A 17,851-nucleotide genomic window follows, 5' to 3' on the forward strand; every position below is an offset into this window, starting at 1 on the left:
CGTTGCAGTACGGAGTTTCATACGAAGAATACTGACCACCTCGAGTTGATACGGTTACGATCTGTTTCCGGGTTGATAAGTGTGTTTCGTCCTTAAATCCATAATTATTTCCCATCATTCTGCTTAAATACAAATCTGATGAACATGACTTAACTTTCCCGCCAAAAAAATCATTTTTTTTATATAGAGGGTGGAATTTTGTAATGCCACCTGAAGGGAAAGTACTCTTAACACTGTAGATAGTCAATTTTACTCAAAGATTTTCAAAAATTTGCTTGCTACACTCGGGAATCGAACCAACTAAAATCTGTTAAAAATTACACCCTGTATTTTTATTGCATCGATCGTTAGGGTTAAGTATAAGGATAAGGATGAAATCTCTCAAACAAACTTGATAAATCAAATAAAAGGAAAACTATGATATCTTAAATTATTGTAATTATTTACAGAAAATTGTATGGTAATTGTATTGTATCGAAAAAAATTCGAAAATCTTTGAATGCAGTTCTCTTTCTTTTCAAAAATAAAGGAATGTCTTCTTTGAGTAAAATTTCTATCTACAGTATTAAGGGTACTTTCTCTCCAGGTGGCATTACAAAATTCCACCCTGTATTTCTAACCTCAAAAACGACTAAAACAACGGCAAACGGCATTACAGACTTCTAAATGCTATATCTCACTATTCTGTATTATAACTGGACGACTATCTATTTTAACTATGTCTTTATATTAAAATGCATTTATCACACATTAATTAACTTCTCACTTGGAATATAACTTTCGATTTTAGTCGGTTATTTCACAAACTACAATAATGTAGCATGAAAATATGTATATTGTAACACAAATAAAAATACTGGGTGTATTTAATATGTAACACAAAAAATAATTAAATTCTTTAACTGTGCACCAAGAACTAAAACCTTTCGAAAGAAGGAATTACTTTTTTCTTTTGTCGTTAGATTGGCAGCATTGAATCATGGCTGCCGTATTTCCGTTCACCAGTTGGCGCCGTTATCGAATTACTTATTCGCCGATGGCGCCAAGTGGTTCATTATCACCACAGTCAATTGACGTACTTTTAAATGTACCAAAACGCGATTTCCCCGTAATTATGTACGTAACTCAAATGACTATAATCATTGCTTGATTTTAAACCTTCAAATAACTAAAAAATATATTGGGATTAAGCTTAAAGTTCACTGGTATTAATTACCCAATGAAGGCTTCAGTGTTTTCGCTCATCAGTTGGCGCCAAAGTCTTAGCCACTAGCGAATGACAAGACTTTGCTTGACAATGGCGCCAACTGGTAAACGATCAAACTATACGTCTCATTGACTGTGGTGTTAAAACGCTCAAACTATAGGTCTCATTGATTGAAGTGTCAAGTTGACGTGTCGTCAAGTTGACACTGTCAACTGGTCACTTGGCGCCACTAGCGAGTCGGTACTGTACTTCGATAAAGGCGCCAACTGGTGAACTCAAATACGGTAGCCCTCATTTTACTGTTTTTTTATTAACTTGTAAAATGGTGGTTTTCGAAACACTAATATTTCACAGGTGCACAGTTAAAAAAATTGGTTTATAAATAAAAAATATCTCGTTAGGTAGCTTTCATAAAGCCTTCCCATAAACAATCAATTCGTTCTCAACAAAAAAGTCATAAACTTCTATTCTTAAAGAATAGACAAAATATGTTAGACTAGCACTGGTAACTTTAGTTTTAACAGCTTAACTATTGTTTAACTGCATCGTCGTTGTAACATAAAGCCATTAATCTCTATGGATTAGCGATAAGACCTTTACGTACCTACTCAGAACCTAACGCCCGTATTCACAAACATTACTATGAGGACTCACAGTGCGCGCGGACTCACAGTGCGCGCGGACTCACAGTGCGCGTAGACGCACAGGGTGACACACGAACCAATCACAGAGTGAGATTCAACGCTGTGCGTTCGATTTGTTACTTCACATAAGCAAGCATCGTTTGTGAATACGGGCGTAAATTTCTCTCGTTTGATTCCCAGTGGGAGTAAAATTTTCTGCTCACTTTGGTTCCTGGTTCTAACATCCGTATTCACAAACGATGCTTGCTTCAGTGAAGCATCAACGCTTTGCGAAGTCGAACGCACAGCGTTGAATAGAGCTCTGCGATTGGTTCGTATGTCACTCCGCCACTCACGTATTGTCTATGAATAGGTTTTTGGGACTCTAGGTGCGTTTACGCGCACTGTGTGACCTCGTAGTAATGTTTGTGAATACGGGTGTAAGTCCGGTAGCTACCTAAATCTGTCGACATAATAAACAAAGTTAACAGCATTATTGTTCCGGCAGTTGGAGGTAAGATAGCCAGTTCCTCCGTGGTTGAGGATTCTGGGTGAAGCTCCTTAACTCCGGCCTGATCATCATTTTCCATCCTGATCAAGTTTATACACAACAATGCTGTTAACATTGTTATTGTGACGTCTAACTGAGGTTTTTGATTTTAAAGTAAATTTTTATTTCTACTCTGCTAAAATTGGAAGTCCTTGTGAATTGATATTTACAACTGCTCTGTTCATTATTTCTTTCTCCGTTTTTTCTTGTACTAGTGTTTGTTTTAATGTTCCTATTTATATCTGTTTAATTTTTTATGTGTTTTTTTCTCCTTTCGCTTTCTGTCACTTTATTTTTCCGTGTTTTCTTTTTCTTCTGTTATGTTTTCGAATATTTTCATGTGATGTCTCATTGTAATAACATTTAATTTGTTGTTTCTTGACTTTTTCTGATATTATAATTAGTAGGTATTCCATTTTTTTCTTGTCTTTTTTCTCATAAATATGAAGTTAAACAACGAAGTCTAAGTCCTAAATCCATTTAACCATGTTTTTTCTTTCTTTCTTGTCTTTTTTTCTATTATTTTACTTTAACTGGTTCTATATCCACTTGTCTTCTTTCCTCGCACCGTTTAAAAGCGGCGTCGACTCGATCTCCTTGCAGTCTCCTTTGATCGGACTGATGTCGGATTTTCCGTTCATGTATTTGACCATATTTGAGTTAGAGACTATGTAGGGAATACCTGATAGATCGGAGGACAGAGGATTGTAGTACTGACGGTAGCAGAACACTGCTGTCGTGAAGCCGAGGATCGATCCGACTAGGACGTCTGGAAATTAGAAATAAATACATAATTATATCATGTTCATGGTTTATGTTGTAATTAATAAATAAGGTATTTTTTACTATTTGCAAATCAAAATCAAAAATATTTATTCAGTTTAGACCACAAGTGGCACTTATGAACGTCAAAATGTAAATAATAAAAAAAGAAAAGGTAGCCCTTATGGGGCACTTTATATGTCTCCTAATCTTTTGGGCCCTACCAGCACTTCGAGACAAACATATGGCAAGTGCTGAGAAGAAACGCCGGAACAAACTCAGTCACCACTTATTGCAAGGAATTATCTAACGGTAAGAATAGCCAAATTTAAGTACATCAAATAATGTGCAGACTGAACTGACCACGCATCCTTGTCATCAATATAGTCTCGAACCTTGTAGTTCCCTTTGGACATAAGGGTATTTTTTATATGTATCTTAAATTTGTTTTTTGGCAATTCGACAAGGTTGTGTGGTATTTTGTTAAATATGGTAATACATTTCCCCAAGAATGAATTACCTATTTTATGCAACCTAAAAGATGGAACAGTAAGTTTATTATTATGTCTCGTGTTAAATGAGCATTATTTTTGGAGCGCAGGCTAAGTGCATGCGGTTTCTAAAGACTTTTATTATTTTTTATTTTTCATAAACAAACAAACAGCATGTCATGTGTAGCTTAAAAATTAAACTTTAGACCGAATGAAAATTCGACGAGCGTTGACACAGTAGAAAGATTCGCATCCTAAAGGTTTCCTTAATTAAGTTAAGCCTGGGTGCAGACTACCGACTTTTTGTTGGCCGATAGTTTGGTCAGTTAATCAGTATGGAGATGTATGAGAGTGCGCACATTACACCGATTTGGTAACGGCTGATTCTTCAACAACTTAGAATCGGGCCCAACTATCGGCCAACTAAAAGTCGGTGGTCTGCGAATAGGCCAACTGGTTAACGTAATTAAGGAAACCCTTTATCCATTAAATTTGATATTACACTGGGAAAGGCACCCAAAAATTTATTTTTTTCACTCACCCTGCCAATGGTGGTGGTAGTCGCATGTCCTGGACAGCGCGATGCAGGCCGCAGCCACCAGCGGCGCCAGGCAGCATACTACTCGGGCGCCGCTGCCGCGCCCGCGAGATAGGACTCCGAGGCGACCGCAGAGCCAGACTGATGCCACGCCCAAGGAGCACCAGGATACTAGAGGAGAGAGTGAGAGAGAGTCACGCTGACGTCACGCTGAGGAAATCAAAGCCAAACTGATGCCACGCCCAGGGAGCACCAGGATACTAGAGAAAGGATAGAGTAAGACAGCCGCTTACACACATAGAGAGCGAGTGTGAGAGAGAGAGAGTAGGAGCATTAGAAGTCAGTGGACGCCGAGGCGCCCGCACAGCCAGACTGATGCCACGCCCAGGGAGCACCAGGACACTAGAAGAGAGAGTGAGACAGACGCTTACACACTTAGAAAGCGAGTGTGTGTGAGATAGAGAAGGAGCATTAGAAGTCAGTGGACTCCAAAGCGACCGCACAGCCAGACGGAAGCCACTCCCAGGGAGCACCAGGACACTAGAGAAGGAGAGAGTGAGACAGACGCTTACACACATAGAGAGCGAGTGTGAGAGAGAGAGAGTAGGAGCATTGGAAATCAGTGATACAGAGACGAGAGAAGACACCAAGACGACCGCAGAGCCAGACGAAAGCCACGCCGAGGGAGCACCAGGATACTAGAAGAGGCGTGAGTAAGACTTTTAGAACATAGTGAGAGCGAGACAGTCACTAATCAGGCCCCTCTTTCCCACTGGGCACTTTGGGCACGTGCCCAGGGGCCCCGTCTGCTCAAAAGACCTTTTTCCAGTTGATAGGGTCCCCCTTAAGTGCCCAGGGCCTCTAGTAAGTTAAAGACGGCTCTGACTCTGATGTCATGCTGAGGAAATACCACGACACTAGTAGAATTCGAGGTTACATAGACTTGAGACGCTCGCGCATGTGATGCGTGCTATTAACATTCTTAGAAAGAGCGAGACAGTCGCACTGATGCCACGCCCATAGAGCTAGACCGATGCCACGCCCAGGGAGCACCAGGATACTATAGGAGAGAGAGAGACAGCCGCTTTCAAACACGTAGAAAGAGTACGCTTAATGTAAAACGATAATGGAAAAGGAGTGAGTGACACACGCGCTTCCAGTTAGCCGCTAACATGACACAATGAGAGAGAGAGAGAGAGGAGCGTTGGAAGTCTAGTATGAGCCACCAGCGGCGCCAGGCAGCACACTACTCGGGCGCCGCTACCGCGACCGCGAGAAAGAACGCCGAGGCGACCGCAGAGCCAGACCGAAGCCACTCCAAGAGAACACCAGGACACTAGAAGAGGCGTGAGGGAGACTTATGTACTAGAAGAGCCTTGAGTGAGACTTTTAGAGCACTTTCAGACAGCCGCTTACACACATAGTGAGTGAGAGAGAGTCACTCTGACCACGACACTAGTAAGAGTGAGTATTCGAGGTTGAAACTAATACTTAGAGAGAGCGAGACAGTCGCACTGATGCCACGCCCATCGAACACTGGCATATAAGCGGTGGAAGCTGAATTTTTTCACACACAGCACAATTGGCCGCAGTCACACTACGACTAGTAGGGGTAATGTTACACACACAGCACAAATGGCCGCAGCCCCTAGTAAGATTGGAAGTCTCATGAGACTGCGACACTGTCAGCAATAGTAAGATGCAGGCCGCAGCCACCAGCGGCGCCAGGCAGCAGACTACTCGGGCGCCGCTGCCGCGACCGCGAGAAAGAACGCCGAGGCGACCGCAGAGCCAGACCGAAGCCACGCCCAGGGAGCACCACGATACTAGAGAAAGGATAGAGTGAGACAGCCGCTAACACACATAGAAAGCGAGTGTGTGAGAGAGAGTAGGATCATTGGAAGTGTAGTAAGCCACGATACTAAAAGAGGCGTAAGTGAAACACTAGCACTTTCAGATAGCCGCTTACACACATAGTGAGTGAGAGAGAGAGAGTCACCCTGAGGAAATCAAAGCCAGACTGAGGCCACTCCGAGAGAGCACCAGGATTCTAGAGGAGAGAGTGAGGCAGCCGCTTTCAAACACGTAGAAAGAGTACGCCTAGTGTAATACGATAATGGATGGAGAAGGAGTGAGTGAGACACGCGCTTCCAGTTAGCCGCTAACATGACACAATGACAGAGAGAGAGAGGATCATTGGAAGTCTAGTATGAGCCACCAGCGGCGCCAGGCAGCATACTACTCGGGCGCCGCTGCCGCGCCCGCGAGAGAGAACGCCGAGGCGACCGCAGAGCCAGACTGAGGCCACGCCCAGGGAGCACCAGGACACTAGAAGAGAGAGTGAGAGAGAGTCACGCTGAGGAAATCAAAGCCAAACTGATGCCACTCCCAGGGAGCACCAGGATACTAGAAGAGGTGTGAGTGAGACTTTTAGAACACTTACACACATAGAGAGAGCGAGACAGTCACTAATCAGGCCCCTTTCCCACTGGGCACTTTGGGCACGTGCCCAGGGTCCCCGTCTGCTCAAAAGACCTTTTTCTAGTTGATAAGGGCCCCCTTAAGTGTCCAGCGCCTCTAAGTAGTAGGTTAAAGACGGCTCTGACTCTGATGTCATGCTGAGGAAATACCACGACACTAGTAGGAGTGAGAGAGGTTGAAATTCAGACGAACTCGCGCGCGTGATTCGAGCAAGTGACATTCTTAGAAAGCCCATAGAGCACTAGCATAGGAGCATTGGATGCTAAATTATTCTTTGCACAGATCACAAATGGCCGCAGCCATTATAGGGGCATTGGAAGTCTCATGAGACTGCGACACTGCCAGCAATAGATAAGATGCAGGATGCAGGATGCTACTTGGGGGGAGCACCACGATACTAGAGAAGGAGTGAGTGAGATAGCCGCTTACATACATTGAGCGAGTGTGAGAGAGAGAGAGTACGAGCATTTAATCCTGAGAAGAGTCCAAAAATCCTGAAATCTCAAGATAAGTCCTGAGATATGGTAACCCTACATTTACACGACTCTGGTAGGAACATTAGAAATCCAGATAGCCAGACGAATGCCACGCAGAGGGAGCACGATACTAGCATTGATGTTAGACTAGACCCCTTATTTACATGACACAGTTTAAGATCGACTTTCCTCCAGAGTAAAGTTAATGAGAAATGACAAACAATAGATCTACTTGCCTGCTACTTTTAATGTTCTTGTAAGCATTAGTAAGTGTCTTAACCTTGACTGTATAATAGCTCAGTAACATACAAATACACTAATTAATTATGCGAGGCAGGCATAGGTAACCTAATGATTGATATGTAAATAAGTATCTGTCTGCAAAAATACATATTAAATGTCTAGCGCTTAACAAAGTTAGTGCCTGAGGTATGGGAGCGGCACGGGAGGGGTAACACGACAACATTATGACGTGACAGAGCGTTCTGAAGCACATAAGTCTCGCTGATAGACTAAGTAGTCCAGTCAAAATAGACATGAACCCTGCAATAATTCGCATACAGCTGAAAATCGGTACGAATGTTCGGAGCACCATTATGAATTAACTGTGAAAAGTCCCCATCGATCCGACATGTGCTAAAAAAAAAAAATTCTAGGTCAAACTTAAAAAATACGGGTTTTTGAGATTCGTATTTTTTAAGATTGACCTTGAAATTCATAATGGTGCTCCGAACATTCGTACCAATTTTCAGCTGTATGCGAATTATTGCAGGGTTCATGTCTAATTTGACTGGACTAAAGAGCTAGTGAACGCCAGACCTAACTACGACATTTTATAAAAGCTGAAAGTTTGTCAGCGTATGCTCCCAATATAGGTTACGTAAGAAGAATCAGTCTATTGAATATACAGAAAAAGCCACCATAAAAGTTAGGCTTACGTTATACCATAAAAGCTGATTTTTACATATAATATTTGGACAATAATTAGAAGTAATTACCTCATCAGCCAGACAGTTTTGACAGTTCCAACTCCTTGTCAGACAGTTTTTTTAGGATAGCTGCCAAAGCCACGATGACCCAAACGTCATGATTCACCAACATTCTAAATTATATTGGGAGCATGCGCTAACAAACTTTCAGCTTTTATAAAATGACGAAGGTCTGGCGTTCACTAGCTCTTAGTCTATGACGTTTGATGTTACAAAAACACCCTCCCGTGCCGCTCCCATTCCTCAGGCACTGACTGAACTAACTATTATTATTATTATTACATTATACATTATATTATTATATTATTACGAGACTTATACATAGTTTACTCACAACTGCTGTGTCCGCTCGGGAAAGACTTGCGTCCGTCCATGATTTCCATGGGGTCCCCGTTGCATTGCATGTCTTCAGTCTCTATACCATCTTGGAAGCAGCGGTAGAAGAAATCTGGCCTGGGGCGACCTGGGTCAAATCAAAACAAATAAAAAATTATTCTGATGTTTAGGCAATAATACTGTAGTTTCATCAAAATTCCTTCAGTAGTTTTTGCGTAAAAGGGCAACAAAACAAACATTATACCTTTTACCATTTTCCTTACAAACTTTCGCGTATAATATTATTAATATTAGTATACACAATTAGGACACAACCGTATTCACAAACATTACTATGAGGTCTCAGTGCGTGTGGACGCACAGGGTAACACGCGAACCAATCAAAGAGCTCCATTCAACGCTGTGAGTTCGATTTGCTGATTCACTTATGCAAGCATAGTTTGCGAATACGGGCGTTAGGCCCTTTCCAGGGCACTTATACACGTCCTAAATATAGCTTGCCCTACCACCACTTCGGGACAACATATAGGCTGGTGCTGAGAAGTGGCGGAAAAAAACCTCAGTCACCTTTGTCAGGTAAAACTTGATTTGTTTAAACCAGAGAGCGCCATAAAGCATGACCTTCCGGTTTTTTCTTTCAGTTAAATACATGAGGTCGGTTTCATAGAGTAAATAAAACATAAGAAATGAAATGTTACGTGCCTGCTACAAGTTTTATAATGTCCGTTAGAACTCCATTTATGCCAAGCGCCAGAGACCATGCCAGCAGGATCTGAAACGAAAAATTACATTTTGTCAAATACACACACATTGCTGACCAATCATAATCATGGATCACAAATCTAAAGTCCAGGCCAGCTCTGGGGACACCTTTTGAGTGCCTCTATTTACAGAGAGGCAGTTGCGCCGCATGACGATTTTAAATCGGACAGGTGAATCACAGCTTTGGTTCCATGTAGCTGTGGTGTTTTGGGCCCTATCAGCTTCAAGATATAAGTCCACCACCAGTTGCCGCGACTATCTAAACCACAAGGAAGTAACAGGACATAGTTCGCTAGAGGCGCCAACTGGCTCAAGCAAGTGACAGGATCATTCGCCAGAGCCGCCAACTGGTGAGCGCAGTTAAGGAAGCCCTCATTGAAAGGTGGTATTGAATGTTATTGCTGTTAGTTTTTTAATGGGACATAAAGCGTCAGATTTTTTGATAAATATTGGATAGTGTGCCGTTTTAGCGCGGCGCTATATAGCAAGTACCTATAAAGTAACATGGCGCCGCAGCGCTCGTGTGCCCACCACAGATATTTCTATATGACGAAGCAGCGAGATCGCTTCCGGCGTCGTACAATCGCAGCAAAGCATCGTGTGCTTGACTCTAAGAACTGGGTGCCTTATTTTCAACGATTGCGTGAGACAGCAACAACGTAGAGAGATGAGCGCAGTCTGCTGGCCTAGGAGCTGATATCCAAGTCACACTAGCTGATATCCTACCTCCAGCGCGTCGCTGCAATCGTTACAGGCCGCCCAAGCGAGCAGCGAGAGAGCGCAGGGCACCGACAGCACCACCGCCCAAAGCAGCCCGCCCGGCACGTAAGACTCCTTGCGCGGGTATTTGTACGTAGACTCCAGGTCGGATTGGTGGATCACTCGGACGAAGGGCGGCATGGATTCCATGTAGCTGGAATTGAAAGCATTAAAAGTCATTTAATTTTTGTAAAGCGCTTTTACATGTACCACTTAAACCCTGCACTGCTACAGAACAATAATAAGGATCAATATTTTAAGGCACAACTATAAAATAAAACTCTATTCTAGCTATAAAAACTTAGTTCCGCTTCAATTCAGTTTCAAAAATTTGATATTAATTAGATTTTTAGTTTTCAAATGATTAATATTGAGTCATTCTGGCTCACCATCTGGCTTCAACGCGAGATCGGACCTCTTCCTACTAATATGTATTAATTATAAATGCGAAAGTTTGTGTCTGCATGTTTGTTACTCTTTCACGCAAAAACTACTGAACGGATTTTGTTGAAACTTTACAGTATTATTGTTTATAACCCAGAATAACATATAGGCTATAATTTATGACGATCTGTAAAGCCGCGGGCAAAAGCTAGTACTTAATAATGGCTCCAACTGAAGTGGTGTAGGATTAGACTCCATTTGCACCAGTTGGCGCCACCGTCAATTCTATCTGACATTCGTTGGCGGCGCCAACTAGGGAAATACGGTAGCCCTTACTATGTCGGCGAAATAGTAACTTATTTGAAAAATAGGAGAGAATGTCAATTGAATGTATGTTACAGCTTATAAAAAAATAACAATTTAATCAATCAAAAATCAAAAATATTTATTCAGTTTAGACCACAAGTGGCACTTATGAAGATAATTTAACTCTATTTAGAAAAACATTTGTTTTAATGGAGTAAAGATTTTACCTACACCAAAATTAGAGGGATCTTACAGGGTCAATATTTGAGTCGTCTAGTTTCAAAACCCGCTAAAACGCTCCTGCAACTAATTTCTGTTTATATCTCTAAATGATGCTACTGCAATTTTCTCATCATACTGTTCAATCCTCAGATCATAGAAAGGAATAGATGTGAAACGGGGGCGTGGCGCGTGTCTCCGCGATATGCCCAGAAACGAACATCGGCCGCGTAGCTAGGTTAGTCGCGATTCAGTCGTACTAAGGAAATGTTCTCCGAATTTTTTGGATAATGCGTCGATACGTGCAATAAAACAAGTGAAACGAAGAACTACAGGAACAATGGAGTCATTTACTACATGTAAGTATTGCAAATCCATTGGTATTTTGGTTATAAATAAAAAAAACTTAACATTTTTACGAACGAATTCAGTGCCGTAACAGTTACTGCGATATCGAAATCAGTGGTGATAAAAATTCTAACATACTTGTACATTGACGATTTAGTTAGCAACCACTTTATGTCATGCTCAACTACTGCGCGGTGTATTTAATTTCTTCCGATATCCACTGTCGTGTGAAAATACACAGTACGGCCGCATGTGCCGGTCGTAACATAGTGCCGTGCTCGTGATCTAATGCAGTTTCCTATTATCGATAAATAGAAGTAAATTATAATTTTCTATTTTGTAATTTTAAATAAAAAAATTATGTGTTACTTGCGATTATAAGATTTTACAAAAAAAATAATAACAGTAGAAGTAATTAGTAACTGTCAACTATGTAATTACTATAAGAGCTAGTTGAAAGCCTAATATAGGCATTATTTTTGATAAACATATGCGGTACGCAGATCGCCATAATTAATCCTTCAAGGCCCGCGAATCTAGACACAATAGATAATCAATTGTTATGACATTAATTAATGCCGTCTGGGACTCAAGCGGTTAAAAAGTAAATGCGTGATAGTAGGTTAATAATAACGTATATAATGATATTGTTCGAAATAAAAGCATTTATGCGTTTCTGAAAATAAATAACAGAATTAACATTCAAAGCTCTTATTCCGTTTCATTAACCGATTTAAAACAATATTAACATTTTATCGGTAATTTATAAAATACATCTCCATGACACATGACATGCTCGTGTCACATGACATTTTACTCTTAAAGAAAAAATAAACCAAAGACAACCTCAAAATAGGTTTTCTTTACATCTCCCCCCCTAGGAGAGAACAATTATTTTAAGTAATTGTTCATTCATTATGCATTGGGTATAGTTTTGTAATGTGATAGAAATTTGATTCCGATTTCTGGTGGCCGGTATCTACTTCATAGATTGTATTTGATATCTTCTTCAAAATTTTGTATGGACCAATTCTCAATTCATCCATCTTCTTCCTATTCAATCGATTTCCGTTCTCTACGTAGACTCTATCTCCCTCTTCCAATTTATAGTCTTCTCTACGCTGGTCGAATATCTTCTTATTATAATTGTGAGATTTTATTGTGTTTTCCAGAGTAAACCAAAATTTTCTTCATTTTTGTCACCTAGTACATCAGGAATCTTGACAGAAATCTTTCAGCATCAATGTGTTCATTAAAATTTATTTCACATTTATTTACATAACTGTTTTCTGGTTTTAATACCCCAGTTTGTAAATTTTCTTCATTTTTGTCACCTAGTACATCAGGAATCTTGACATTTTGTGAATTTAAACAAACATTATGCTGGTAGTTAGTCTATGTTACTTAAGTCCTCTTCAATACAAGTTTCATCTCTTTGTTTTCGATTGTTACCCTGTACCTATGATGTTTAATTCCTCATCTTGCATTAGTTTGAAATTTTTGATACAATCCAAATGGTGTTTGACTTTCCATCTCCCGTTGGCTTCACCATAAAGTCAAATCTCAACTTCTCCATTTTTCTTGAAATAATTGCAGCGAATGTTAATTTATAATGATATTGTTCGAAATAAAAGCATTTATGCGTTTCTGAAAATAAATAACAGAATTAACATTCAAAGCTCTTATTCCGTTTCATTAACCGATTTAAAACAATATTAACATTTTATCGGTAATTTATAAAATACATCTCCATGACACATGACATGCTCGTGTCACATGACATTTTACTCTTAAAGAAAAAATAAACCAAAGACAACCTCAAAATAGGTTTTCTTTACACGTATAATAATAAAAAGGTTTTCATACATAAGCATTTTGTGAAACCAGTTTCGAGCCTTGCCCCTAGCGATTTAAAGTATCGATATCTTGTCGACTTCATTTTATCTTTGTTCTCTCACTAGTTTTCAAAGTGTGCGTCACGTCACGCGGCCATTGATTGGCCATAAGGCACGCCTTCTGGCCAATCACAGCACTTTTAAGCCGGTTGCACATGTTGTCGTAGACTCTCAGTCGCTTTGTTTTTACACATTTGAATGTGTGTGTGGGAGCTGTGGTGGGGGAAATGTGGGGACACTGGTTCTCGTTGTAGTTACGCGCGACTTCATATCTATTCTCTTTCTATGATCTGAGGTTCAATCATTTTCGATCAAAATACACTAAAAGACTACTAAACTAAACTCTGATTTTTAATTCGACGGAATTTTGACATTTCAGAAGTGTTGTCAACATTGAAACATTCCCACTAAGAATGGAGAGCATTTTCACAAATTAAAAAATAATCCTTTCTTGAATTTAAAGTTTCACTTGAAAAACTAAGGCTTAAAAATGTACTGATCATTTCAAAACGGTTATTTGAATTTTTATTATCATATTATGGAAGTTACAAAAAAAATTGGGAAAATATTTTTCTATTACTGGAATCCCTGCCCAATAATCCATGGGTTACAAACCTTTTTTATGAAAATCCTTTTGTTAATAAAATCTTAGCTTCATAAAATAATCAATTTAACAAAATGCCAATTTTATAATCCAAGTTGATTATGATGACGACAATGATGATTGATGATCAATACATATTTTCGTTTATGTTAATATGTTGTTTTACTGGGTTAAAAACACGTTTTTTTCTATTTAATCTCTAAAATGTAGGGTAAACCAGAGAGTGATTGCCCAATGGTAGTGATTGCCCGCTTTAAGAATAATATTGTCAGGTGCTGACTTTGAATCACTCTAGTTAGATTTGAATTGACTAAGTAGATGGCTCCGTGATCAATGTACAGTAGATTTAAAATTTACAATAGGAAACACTAAAAAAAACAGTTATGGCGGATTTTGTCAAGACGGGTGAGAATGTTACTCAAACAGGTAAAGACTTTAACAATTTTACTAAGGAATTACTTGCTTAGAGGTTAAATTTTTTTTCCAAGTTATTTAATATTCAACTAATGGTGTATAGTCATGATGAAATTATAAGTGTTTTCTTCATTATCAATGAAAATAACTGATAAAATTTGATTTCTAACGGTCATTTTAACGGTGGGTAATCACTGCACGTAAATCTGTATATTTTTAGTTATTGCCCACCATCATTTCAGTTATTGCCATATGTTAATGTATAGTTATTGCCCAGGGCAATTATTACTAGAGTGTTGCCACCATGCAGTAGCAGTGTTTAAGTTGCTCATTGCTAGACTTGTTTTGCAATTTACAGGCATAAATATTGAAATGACTTTCAATGTTTCATTTTCAGTATGCCAAAGACTCCAAAAGTTCAATATAGCATAGAAAATTTGCAAAAAGCGATCGAAGCTGTACAAGATGTATCCAACAATTTATCTACAAGATAAATTGCTGAAAAATATGGTTTGGCTTGAAAAAATTGATAAAAATTCAAACGCAAATACAAAAAATGAAAAATCTACGTTAAATATACTAGTGAAAATGTTAATTGTAAGGAAATAGATACAACTTTAGGGAAGAATAACCAACAGCTAATTGAACATTCTGAGCAACCACTTGAACTGATATCAAAGAAGATAAAAAAATAAATACATATAACATTTACATATAAAATTCAAATTTTTGCGTCATCTATGTTTTGAAGTAGATGATTCTGTCTCTACCGATTCTGACTCATCAACATCAGCTCAAGAAATATTTGATAATATTTATGTTAATAAGGCCAAACGCAATTTATTTTGAAATTTTGAAGACTGTACTACTAGAATTTAAGTTTAATGTTTTGTTTTGTTTATTTAAAGCCTATTTTGTCATTTTAAAATTGATTATTTTGTTTTAAGATACTGGGCAATTACTGTGCTTTGATGTGGGCAATTAGTGTAAGTAATGGGCAATGACTGTACTTTTTGGACGATTTTAAATTTATTTCAATATTTTCTAAGTTACGTAAGTTTTAACTAAAAACTGTTAATATTCTGTTTAACAGTTTATTGAGTTATAAGAAAAAAGTCATAAATGGTCGATAATTAAAATACTTTCTTTAATTTTTCATCTCAATGTGTTTGAAATCTTTAAGTGGGCAATAGCTATACGGTTTACCCTACATAATAATTAGTGTACATTGAATTCACAATACAAACAATAGTTTATTCTTGTAAATTGTACTTGATGAAAATTAAATTAAAATTATTTATTATTAATTCTAAGCAAAAAAGGCTTATTACATCTGAATTATCAAAAAATGACAGCTGTCAGAATTCCGTCGAATTAAAAATCGGACTATAGCACTTAAAATTAGGTTTGTTACAAACTCCGCTAAAACGCCGTCCGTTTCTTTCAAAACCCTCTAAAAGTTGATTGACCAATGGTAGCACGGTATTTTGGTCACGTGACTGCGAAATCAGTATGGAGATTTTTTTATAACGTGGTTGCTTCATAATTTGCTCTTATCAAATCCCGCTAAAATACAACATGTCCGTTTCAAATCCCATTAAAACCGAATGTTCGTAACAAAATACGCCAAAATGAAAATAGTTTTCATTATAATTCAAATTATATTTAACTAGCTTTCCGCCCGCGGCTTCGCCCGCGTGGAATTTTGTCTGTCACAGAAAAACTTTATCGCGCGCGTCCCTGTTTCAAAAACCGGGATAAAAACTATCCTATGTTCTTTCCCGGGACTCAAACTATCTCTATGCCAAATTTCATCAAAATCGGTTGCGAGGTTTAAGCGGGAAAGCGTAACAGACAGACAGACAGACAGACAGACAGACAGAGTTACTTTCGCATTTATAATATTAGTTGGGATTTAAAGATAAATAGCAATTACTGTTAGTATTGCCAGATGACAATAATAATTCGTATCATATTTTTTTTTGCCTAAGGCCAAAGCTATATGGATAAGCGGTTTTTTTCAATTTCTCGAAATCTTATCAAAACCGTTTTAGCGGGATTTGAAACTAGACGCCTCATTTATGATGCATGTTTTGTATGATAAAAAATTTTTTGGCTAAATTGCTTTTCAAATATTTGTGTAGATTATTTGCTCTCATCGCTCTGACTGTGTCATCAATTCACAAGAATTAACGCTATACTTTCTACTTAACATAGTTTTTTATGAAGTGTAATGAATAAAAAGCTTTTTGTTTTTGGAAAGATAAATAAACAAAATATAGCTCTTAACATTGTACTTTAACAAGGGGTCAGATGTTTTGTTACCTCCAATTTTTTAAGTAGTTTGGAGCAAAGGAATATAAATAAAAATTGATATCAATATTTTGTCACCTTTTGACTGAGTTTGAAGCTGCTGGAAATCTATTTTTAATACCAATTGTGTCTGAAGTAAAATTGCAATTATTTTTTAAATGAGTCATTGTATAAAATATGTAAAGAAGTAAATGTAAGTAATTAAATATTTATAAATAATAAACATACATTAATAATTACATCCCACTTAACATGAGGTGCGATTGTGGTCAAATATCTGCCTTGATATGCATAAAAGAAAATAAAAAAATTGGTGTCCATAAAAATTACCACTACTGCTGAAATGAATGACACTCGCGGGATTCGAACCTACAGCCCAGAGGTGTTTCAGTTTGAATGTTAAACCTCCAGACTAGTAGCATTATGGAAAACATGCTGTGTGACAGTAAAATATTAACATTATCATTCCAGTAATGGTCTATATGGGTTCTGAATAACCATACAAATATAAATATGCGTAATGTTATCAATTTAGCATGAGTGTTTGACGTTATCAGTCTGTTTAATTACAGATAAGACATTTTACAATACCTGCCGTTTTCCACTAAATTTGACATTGCACGTGTACAAACAAGACAAACAAAAAGTAAACAACAACTTTAAAATAGATTCAAGCTATACTTTACGATGAAACATGGTAAAATTCAGTTAAATACGGTATGGAGTATAGAAGTTTTATAATCGATTTTGACTTCTTTTCTCGTGGTTAGGACGAACTAAGAACTGTAAGAGGCTAAATAATACTTAAACTTACAATAAGACTGCGAAATTTAGTGGAAAATACGGAATTTCAGTGATGAAAACTAAAAATTGCGAAAAGTTAACGTAGGCAACATACTGTTGCAACTTACCAGAAAGCGGAGACCAAAGCTATCCGAACTAGAATTTCAACGAATAAATTAAAGTTTGCGGAACGTACTAGAGGCATTTTTGATCACCAAAACACAGTTTTCAGCCAGAATTAAATAGTTTTGCGAACTTCGCAACGCGACACGGACTGAGAATTTTGACGGCTGAGTCATCCGTTCAGAAATTTTGCAACACTGCAAACTGTCAACGTCACCTGTCGTCGCAGATTTCCGAACGAAATTGCGTTTCGTTATGGCACTAGACGTTTCTGCAAAAAGTTTATATTCGCTTAATATTTTAAATTAATAATAATGGTTAACCTTTTGAGCGCCATGGTCTTCCATGTAAGTTAATACTATCCAAATCTTAACATTTCGTAATAAACATACATAAACAAATATAGTAACTTTATTTTGTGCATATTTTTAGATAATTTTTAAAGGGTAGTTTGTTTATTTTCAAAACAGTAAATAAAACTTTCTTTC

The 17,851-nt window shown here is 38.1% G+C and overlaps 1 protein-coding gene and 1 long non-coding RNA gene across 2 annotated transcripts in view; one reads left to right on the forward strand and one right to left on the reverse strand.

The window, feature by feature from the left end:
• LOC135086038 (uncharacterized) overlaps nucleotides 1-17,851 on the forward strand; it is an 82,610-nt gene that overhangs the window by 33,874 nt on the left and 30,885 nt on the right. The window lies entirely within an intron of this gene.
• On the reverse strand, nucleotides 1,670-17,541 carry LOC135086034 (phospholipid phosphatase 5). Its single transcript, XM_063980807.1, has 6 exons — nucleotides 17,369-17,541; nucleotides 9,942-10,128; nucleotides 9,156-9,225; nucleotides 8,452-8,580; nucleotides 4,175-4,342; nucleotides 1,670-3,149 (listed from the first exon to the last, which is right to left on the reverse strand). Exons 1-6 carry the CDS (start codon nucleotides 17,443-17,445, stop codon nucleotides 2,920-2,922), a joined length of 861 nt encoding a protein of 286 aa, XP_063836877.1. The 5' UTR covers nucleotides 17,446-17,541; the 3' UTR covers nucleotides 1,670-2,919.

The sequence above is a fragment of the Ostrinia nubilalis genome, chromosome 30, assembly GCF_963855985.1.
Source record: "Ostrinia nubilalis chromosome 30, ilOstNubi1.1, whole genome shotgun sequence".
In the NCBI taxonomy this organism is placed as follows: domain Eukaryota; kingdom Metazoa; phylum Arthropoda; class Insecta; order Lepidoptera; family Crambidae; genus Ostrinia; species Ostrinia nubilalis.

Coding starts and splice junctions, on each gene's coding strand:
- LOC135086034 (XM_063980807.1), bottom strand. CDS start 17,445: ATGCCTCTAGTACGTTCCGCAAACTTTAATTTATTCGTTGAAATTCTA. Junction 9,226..9,941: donor ATTGCAGCGACGCGCTGGAG/GTAGGATATCAG, acceptor TTTTCGTTTCAG/ATCCTGCTGGCATGGTCTCT. Junction 4,343..8,451: donor CCCGAGCGGACACAGCAGTT/GTGAGTAAACTA, acceptor TCTCTCCTCTAG/TATCCTGGTGCTCCTTGGGC.